Source organism: Podarcis filfolensis, assembly GCF_964270895.1.
Source record: "Podarcis filfolensis genome assembly, chromosome: 17".
Classification (NCBI taxonomy): Eukaryota; Metazoa; Chordata; class Lepidosauria; order Squamata; family Lacertidae; genus Podarcis; species Podarcis filfolensis.
The window spans coordinates 37461676-37470849 of NC_139621.1; the positions used below are offsets into that span (position 1 = coordinate 37461676).

The 9174-nt window shown below is 48.7% G+C and overlaps 1 protein-coding gene across 1 annotated transcript; it reads left to right on the plus strand.

Annotated features, from left to right (window-relative positions):
* Positions 1–1124: 1124 nt before the first annotated feature.
* LOC310752749 (protein Wnt-4-like) lies at positions 1125–8715 on the plus strand. Its single transcript, XM_083593707.1, has 5 exons — positions 1125–1654; positions 2374–2612; positions 5256–5387; positions 6508–6650; positions 8007–8715. Exons 1-5 carry the CDS (start codon positions 1410–1412, stop codon positions 8472–8474), a joined length of 1227 nt encoding a protein of 408 aa, XP_083449833.1. The 5' UTR covers positions 1125–1409; the 3' UTR covers positions 8475–8715.
* The last annotated feature ends 459 nt before the right edge of the window (positions 8716–9174 follow it).

Below are 9174 nucleotides of genomic sequence, written 5' to 3' on the forward strand. Positions count from 1 at the left end.
TTGGCAGGAGCAGGGACCGAGCAACGGGAGCTCACTCCGTTGCGGGGATTCGAACTGCCGACCTTCTGATCGGCAAGTCCTAGGCTCTGTGGTTTAACCCACAGCGCCACCCAGACCACTATTCCCCTCACAGGGGTACAGTTCTCAGAGCCCCCCGAGAAGATGGATTAACACTTAAACCACTCTGAGAATTGTAGCTCTTAAGGGAACAGGGGCCTCCTGACAGCTCTCAGCACCGTTCACAAACCACATTTCCCAGGATTCTTTGGGAGGAGCCATGACAGTTTAAAGTGGCATCATACTGCTTTAAACGTATAGTGCAGATGGGGGCCAAAGTAAAACCTCCTCATTTTAAAATGAGCCTCGCTCTCAACTGTTGTATCGGGGATGAGGAGGCTCTCTTGCCTCTCGCAAATTTAGCGACGCCGTTGTGAAGGCACAATCAGTCAAATCCACAAGAAGAAAACAAGAAGTTTTGTCACCCGTATCATGTGCTGGGGTGGCGTGTGGTGGGTGAGGGAGAAGGGAGCATGCACTATCTTTAAAAGGCAGATAATATCTGCCTTGTCTCTTGCGAGTGTCTTCTTGCAACTGACAATACAAGGGTCCAGCTTCCCTCGGATTCCTCAGAAGCACAGCAGCGATTTCTGAAGGGAATTGATTTCCGTCAAGATTCTCCCTACCCAACTTAAAGAGTTTAAATTCTGCCCAGTTTCCATAGACATCCCAGTCTTTGACTAGGAGGAAAGCAAATTGACCCAGTGCGAAATAAGCTATTCCCATAAACTAGGGTCGGCTTTGGTTGAAGTGTCACCGTTTGTCTCCCACACAGCTGCCTCTGTGTCCAAAGTTTTAGGAGGGGCTGCAAAATCACAAGCAAGGAAAGAGCAAAAGGGCCTGGCAAGCAGCAGGCAGAGCTGTCTGTGTTTGCTGTCACCATGAGGGCTGTAGGATAGAACGGAGGCATCTCCACATCTGCAAGGGAGCCAAGCAAGACAGCCAAGTCTCTTGCCAGCCCAGGCTCCCCTCTGCTCTCCCTTCCTGAGAACCAGCACTGGGGTCTTGCCTGAGTGCTTAATCGGACTGGTGGGTTGAAGAAGGAAGAGCTGGGCAGCTGAGCCAAGCGGAAAGAAGGACTGTGATCCTGAGCGACAACCATCTAATGCCAGAAGGATTTTGAAGTGCCGAGGAGCTTGGTTGAGTTGGGAACTCTGCCCTGTAATGATCTTGCATGGTTTGTGGCGTGAACCTCTGGGGTTGAAGAGGGAAGAGTTTGCGAGAAAATATAAAACATCGATCCTCAGAGTGGGCTTAAGAGAACCCACTTTAAAAATTCATGGCGTTGCGGTCCAGATATGTGAATCAGTGGGTGAACCGATCAGAGCCGCTGGCTGAGAACCCTGCAATGAATGCCTCTCAGTAAGCGAGATGTCAGCGTGGATGAACAGGAGGAGCTAAAATGGTTTCCAATCAGGCCGGAATATTTGCTTTCTGCCCAGCTGCCAGACTACTTTTGGAGTAAGCCTTCCCCAGAACTGGGGAAGGAAGGCAAAGAAGAGGGAGAGTTAATTATCTGGCAAAGTAGCAAGATGGAAAGCATCTACCTGTGCTCAGTGCTGGCTTTGGTGCACCATGCCCTCGCTGTGACTTGGCTGTAAGTAAACCCTAGAATCACAGAATGGAAGAGTAGGAAGGGACCCCGGGGGGTCATCTAGACCAACCCCCTGTGATGCAGGAGGAGTCTTTTGCTCAATGTGCACTCAGTCCTGAGATTAAGAGCTTTGTGCTCTTGCCGACTGAGCTACTCGGCTTACCACTTGCCAAAACTTCGCAAAGGGATTTTAGAGGAAGGGGTGGGGTTGGTGGAAGATACTTCCTGTGGGATGAATTCACAGGAAAGTGAGAGGGACACGCTCCAAGGAGAACTGCAGTCAGAGGGCTTGAGGAGGATGACTTCACTTTGCTTCAACTACAGTGGTACCTCTGGTTACAAACTTAATTCGTTCCGGAGGTCCGTTCTTAACCTGAAACCGTTCTTAACCTGAGGTACCACTTTAGCTAATGGGGCCTCCTGCTGCTGCCGCTTCGCGATTTCTGTTCTCATCCTGAGGTAAAGTTCTCAACCCGAGGTACTACTTCCCGGTTAGCGGAGTCTGTAACCCAAAGTGTTTGTAACCCAATGTGTTTGTAGCCCGAGGTACCACTGTATTCTGTTGAATAGTAGCCACTTCTGACTATGGGGGGAATCGCTCAAGAGTGCAGAAATGCTGCCACCTGCAGCTGGGTCATAATGACATGGGCGAGGGGATTGATTCCCCTTTCCCAAAACTGTTTCTTGTCTCAAATGCTTCCCCCACCTTCCCTTTTGCATAGATACCTGGCCAAACAGCCGTCCCTCCGAGGGCTTGTGAGGGACCCCAGCGCCTGCGAAAGCTTGAAGGGTTTGTCACAGGAGCAAGTGAGGATATGCCACCGCCAAGTGGAAGCCATGGACTCGGTAAAGCATGGCGCTGAGGTGGCCCTCAAAGAGTGCCAGCACCAGTTTCGCAACCGCCCCTGGAACTGTTCCACCCTGCAGGGGCTGCAGGTTTTCGGGAAAGTTATTCTGCAAGGTCAGACTTCATTAATAACATGACTAGGGCATACCAGTCAGTCAGTCAGTCAGTCAATCAATCAATCAACCAACCAACCAATCAATCAATCATTTAATACACTTGCATTCTTTCTTTCCTCCAAGGAGCTCAAGATGGGGCACATTGTTCTCACTGCCCCTCCATTTTTTCCTCACAGCAACCCTATGAATAAGGTTAGGTTGAGAGACTACGGCTTTGCAAGCACCATGCATTTAAAGCACATGTAGGTAAAGGTAAAGGGGCCCCTGACCATTAGGTCCAGTCGTGGCCGACTCTGGGGTTGCGGCGCTCATCTTGCTTTATTGGCCGAGGGAGCCGGCGTACAGCTTCCGGGTCATATGGCTAGCATGACTAAGCCGCTTCTGGTGAACCAGAGCAGCGCACGGAAACGCAGTTTTCCTTCCCGCCGGAGTGGTACCTATTTATCTACTTGCACTTTGACGTGCTTTCGAACTGCTAGGTTGGCAGGAGTTAAAGCACATGACTTCCCCCCAAAGAATTCTGGGAACTGTGGTTGGTTAAGGAAGCTGAGAATTGTGACTCTGTGAGGGGTTAAACTACAGTGCCCAGGATTCTTTGAGGGATGCCGTGTGATTTAAATGTATGGTGTGTACGCATCTCCACTGGCCCAAGGTCACATGGCACACTTCATGAATGCATGAGGATTTGAACTCTGATCTAGTTCTAGTCCAACAGTCTAACCACTGCACCACTCCCATCTAAGCCACATATTCTTAGTATCAACTTGGGTTCTTATAGCAACAGCAAATGGAACCCTAACCCAGTATAGAATCTAAACTAAATTGGCATACAGTGGTACCTCCGTTGTCAAACCTAACCCGTTCCGGAAGACTGTTCGACTTCCAAAACATTTGACAACTGAGGCACAAAGGGCGGTCAGCAAAGTCAATGGAGAAAATTGAAAATAGTGCAGCAGAAGCTGTTTGACTTCCAAGGCACATTCGAAAATGGGAGCATTTATTTCTGGGTTTTCAGTGTTTGAAAACCGAAACGTTTGGCTTCTGAGATGCTTGAGTACCGAGGTACCACTGTACCACAGCAGGACTCCAGAGTTTCATATTTCTGGTAAGGGAACTTGGTTGCTATGCTGTTATGCAGAAGTTAATATAAGGAACTTGGTTCATATGGTGCCTGCCCAGCTTTCTACAGCAACAGACTAAGCCGTATAACTAGAGCAGGAGCAAAGAGAAATGATGAGGGAAAAGCTTCGTGCAGATGTTTCCCCAGCATTCCTCCAAAAAGGCCTCGCTGAGAAGGCAGATCTTGCAAGTAAGAGGTCTTGGAAGAAACACTAGCAAAATCTTTCTGTCATGGATGTCATCTTTCTGCTTGGATTCCTCAACTACCTCTGAATTTAGACTGCTTCATTTTATTCAGTGGCTCAGTGATGCTCTTGTGTCTTGACAGTGAAGAAAGGATGGGTGAAATTTGGGGTGAGGATTCCACCCAAAAGACACTCGTGAAATACCTATTTAAGATAAGGTTTCATACTGCAAAGGCCTTCTGGGTACGCTGTATATCTCTATAAGAATGAACATTGCATGCAGACACAAATCCACACCCTCCAACATTTATCCGATCAAAAATAGGGACGTCCCATTCCATAATGATAATTTTACTATTTATACCCCACACATCTTACTGGGTTGCCCCAGCCACTCTGGGCAGCTTCCAATGTATATAAAAACACAATGTATATAAAAAACACAGGAGCCACCCAATCCAGCTCCAGGTGGGAGTGAATCAGTGACCTGACTGGCCTGCAGGAGCAGCCAATCAGGCTGCTGGATGAAGTGAATCAGCAACCTGATTGGCCTGCAGGAGCAGCCAATCAGGCTTCTGGAGGAGGTGAATCCACAACCTGATTTGCCTACAGGAGCAGCCTGGAATTAGCCAATCATGCGGGGCCCATTGTGTAAATAATGTATATATAGCTAGACGTTTTGGGGGAAGTTTCATTCATTGCTACTAAGAGCATGAAATTCACACTCAACTCTGAGTATATTTCATAGAGCTTGGCTGCAGGACAAGGCACCACCCAACCATCTTAGAGATGCCACTGGACTTGTGTAGGGCTTACTGCTGGGCTTTTCTTCTCCCAGAGATATCCCACAAGGCAGCAGAGGTTTAGGATCAGAGTTTCCCTTCTCCTAGATGGGCTACCGTTTCCCAGGTTGACAAGCCCCACCTGCCCCTCACTTCCCTCTACTTCCCAAGTGCAGTGTTTGGCTCCCCACCCCCAAATAAATGGCAACCATTCACCTAGACTGGAGAAAATAAAGGGTGCACTCTATATACGAAGGGGTACATGGACATACACACACATTCTCACACATCCATAGGCCTTCCTAGGCACTGCAAAGACTCGGGGTAGAAGCCCCACAACACACATTTGTATAGGCTGATTTCTTTGTAGAGATGCCTCTTGGAAATTAAGGGGGTGGGTGCGTGGGGTATCACCAGCCCTCTGCTTTGCAGTGCCCTCTTCCCATTTGCAAAGTCAGCACTCACAAAATGCTTTAAGAAAGGGGTAGGGCCTGGGGCGTGCGCCCTCTAAGCCACCTCTCATCAGCCCTTCTGCTAATACATTCTTTTCTGCAGGCACTCGGGAATCGGCTTTTGTTCACGCTGTCTCTTCAGCTGGGATCGCATTTGCTGTGACCCGAGCCTGTAGCCGCGGCGAACTGGAAAAGTGTGGGTGTGATCGCAAGGTCAGAGGAGTCAGCCCTGAAGGTAAGGAGAAATACAACTGGCATGAACTAGTAATCATGCCCCGGTCTAAGGAGGAGAGCGTGAGTAATATGAGCAAGGGGAAATGTCAGTTTCAGAAAGGAATCACTCTGGTGTTCCTAGCTATGTGGAAGAGTAAGGGAAGAGCAATTAGCTTTGACTGGAAGAATAAAGGGAGAGGCTTCTATGTGACCATGGGCACCCTGATTTTTTTCTTGTCCTTAGGAGGAGGAGCTGCTGTGATTCATTTCTGCAGAAGCACAGAAAACCACATTACATGCCTCATAAGAATCTGCTTTTTATTTGGTTTTAAGGAAGTTGCTTGGATTTAGGCATAGCTGTCAAGTGTCCCTTATTTGGCGGGACAGTCCCTTATCCCAGCGCCATGTCCCGCTGCTGTCCCTTATTGATAAGGCTTCGTTTGGCTGCTGGCTGGGCTTTCTGCCTTTGGCTCAGAGGGGCTCAGAAGTTGAACATACCTGTGCCCGGAAAATCCCTTATTTTGGCTGCTGATCCCTTATTTTCGAGGCTGCTGGTCCCTTATTTTCAAATCTGTAAGTTGACAGCTATGCTTCTAGGACTGGGACTGTGTGTGTATAAGGCCTCCTAGATTGAACCTTAGAAGCCCATGGGGTTGTCGGACAACACTTTTAGTGGTTAGAGGCTAAGACTTTGGCATCCTTCTTTCCATTCTCCTCTACAGTCATACCTTGGAAATCGAACAGAATCTGTTCCGGAAGTCCGTTCGACTTCCAAAACGTTCGAAAACCAAAGGACGGCTTCTGGTTGGCTGCAGGAAGCTCCTGCAGCCAATCGGAAGCTGTGGAAGCCCCATTGGACGTTTGGCTTCCAAAACTAGTTTGCAAACCGGAACACTCACTTCCGGGTTTGCGGCGTTTGGGAGCCAAAACGTTCAAGAACTAAGCTGTTCAAAAACCAAGGTACAACTTTACTAGGAAAAAAATGGAACAAATACATTTTGGAAAATAAAATTTAAAAGCCCTTGCTTTTGTCTGACTTGTGCATGTTGCAGAATTCAGGTCCTCTGGTTGCGGAATGTTGAACCTGCATTTTAGTACTGACTGTACAGAACTCTGTTCCCTCTTCTCTCCCAACCCAACAGGGTTCCAGTGGTCAGGCTGCTCTGACAACTTGTCCTATGGCATTGCCTTCTCCCAGGCCTTCGTGGACACCACGGAGCGGAACCGTGGCGCTTCCTCCAGCAGAGTACTAATGAACTTGCACAACAATGAAGCAGGCAGAAAGGTAAGTCTCATGATGGGGTTATCCATGCTGCTGGTTCAGCTGGGTCGGGAGCTTCCTGTCACATACTCTCCAACATTTCTCCAATGAATTAGTGACGTCCTTATCAATAATAATAATATTTCTACCCTGCCCATCTGACTGTGTTTGCCTCAGCCACTTTGGGCGGCTTCCAACATATATAAAAACCCAATAAAACATTAAAGATTTTAAAAAATCCTTCCCCATACAGGGCTACCTTCAGATGTCTTCTAAAGGTTGCATCTTATCTCCTTGGCTTGGGGGATCGCATAACTCCATACCCTCCAAAATGAAAATAGGGATGTCCTAAGGAAAAGCAGGACATTCTGGGATCAAATCAGAAACCAGAGCGGCTTCTGTAAACCTGAGACTGTCCCTGGAAAATAGGGACATTTGGAGAGTCTGGAATCCACCCTGCAGCCTGCAGCCAATCAGAGCTTCCTGCAGCCAAACAGAAGCCATTCTTTGGTTTCCAAACGTTTTGGAAGTTGAACGGACTTCCGGAATGGATTCCATTCGGCTTCTGAGGTACGACTGTACTTTAAAAGTAAACCGACTTCACTTTTAAAAAACCAACAATGACGGACAGCTGCAGGCACATAGCAGACAGCCTTTCTGACTTCTTGCACTTAAAGGAAAGTGCAGCTGAGAGGTTTCAAGGAAGTGCAGGCACCTAGGAGGGCTGCAGAATGCACACCACCAGAGAAACTCCTTATAAAAAGACAGAGCACTTGCAAAACCCTTTGGCCACATCCAAAGTTAAGTAAATGCAGCAATAACCTCCCTCCTTATCCCGGAAAACTTCACCAAAGTTTTCCTTCTCGTTTGATAATTTTCAAATGCAGTTTCTTTCCATGCTGATGGTGAGCATTTGGGGGGGGGAACACAGACAAAATTTTCAGCACATGCTGGTTCGCATCATGCAGATGACAGACGGCTCTAGCTCCTGACGCTTCTGCTACACTGAAATATGCTTGGAGTCGAGAGTGGATTTCATGCTCTTTATTCAGCTCATAGTGGTGAGGAGGAATGAAAATTCCCCCAAAATATCTGCTTTATATACGTTATTTACACAATGGGCTGCACGTGATTGGCTAATTCTGGAATTCTCCTGTAGGCCAATCAGGTTGTGGATTCACTTCCACCTGGAGCTGGATTGGGTGGCTCCTGCAGACCAATCATACTGCTGCATCCTATTGTTCTAGGACCAATCAGACTGCTGCATTTTGGATCCTATTGTTCTAGAACCAATCAGACTGCTGCATTTTGGATCCTATTCAACTCAGTACATACACGAAACTTGAAGGTGCCCTTGGAATCTTTGCTTCTGTTTTCTAGGCCATCCTGTCCCACATGAAGGTGGAATGCAAGTGTCACGGGGTGTCGGGGTCCTGTGAGATCCGCACGTGCTGGAAGGTCATGCCCCCATTTCACCAAGTGGGCAACCTCCTGAAGGAGAAATTTGAAAGCGCCACGGAAGTGCACCTGAAGCGCGTGGGATCCCGAAAGCTGCTGGTACCCAAGAGCTCCCGCTTTAAGCCCTACACTACTCACGACTTGGTCTACTTGGTGGCCAGCCCGGATTTCTGTAACTGGGACCCCCGAGGAGGGATCTTTGGCACCACGGGACGTCAGTGCAACAGGTCTTCCCCCGCTGTGGACGGTTGCGAGCTGCTTTGCTGCGGCCGCGGCTTTCGCACGGCTCAGGCTGAGGTGGTGGAAAGATGCAGCTGCAAGTTCCGCTGGTGCTGCTCAGTGAAGTGCAGGCAATGCCGGCATCTGGTGGAATTGCACCGCTGCCGCTAGGAGGGCAGGTGGGAAGAGGAAGGGGCCGCTTGCCAAGGAAACAGAAACTCTGGCTAGGGACTCTTTCGTCCATCAAAGGGGCAGAAGCCAAGTGAGTCACAGGGCGACAGGCTCCGTTGCCAAGAGCTGGGTGTGAGCGGTTGGGAGGGACACGTTTCAGGAGCGTACCCTACCCACCATGACGACGTCTTTCTGGCAGAGGCTGCGGCAATCCAAATGGTTCGCTTTGTTCCGCTTTTCTTGGGACACTATGTTTTTTGGACACAGGGCATGCAGCCAACTAATTTCCTTGCATAGTAGAAATAAAATGACTTTACTACAGAAGTCTGTGTGCTTTTGTGGGTGCGTGAATAGGAGCTCCAGTCTGGAAGATCTGAACCAGGTGTCAGCAACCTTTTTCAGCCGTGAGCCGGTCCTCCATCCCTCAGACCATGTGGGGAGCCGGACTATACAGTGGTACCTCGGGTTAAGCACTTAATTTGTTCTGGAGGTCTGTACTTAACCTGAAACTGTTCTTAACCTGAAAACCACTTTAGCTAATGGGGCCTCCGGCTGCCGCCGCACCGCCGGAGCACAATTTCTGTTCTCATCCTGAAGCAAAGTTCTTAACCTATTTCTGGGTTAGCGGAGTCTGTAACCTGAAGCGTATTTAACCTGAAGCGTATGTAACCTGAGGTACCACTGTATTTTGAAAAATATA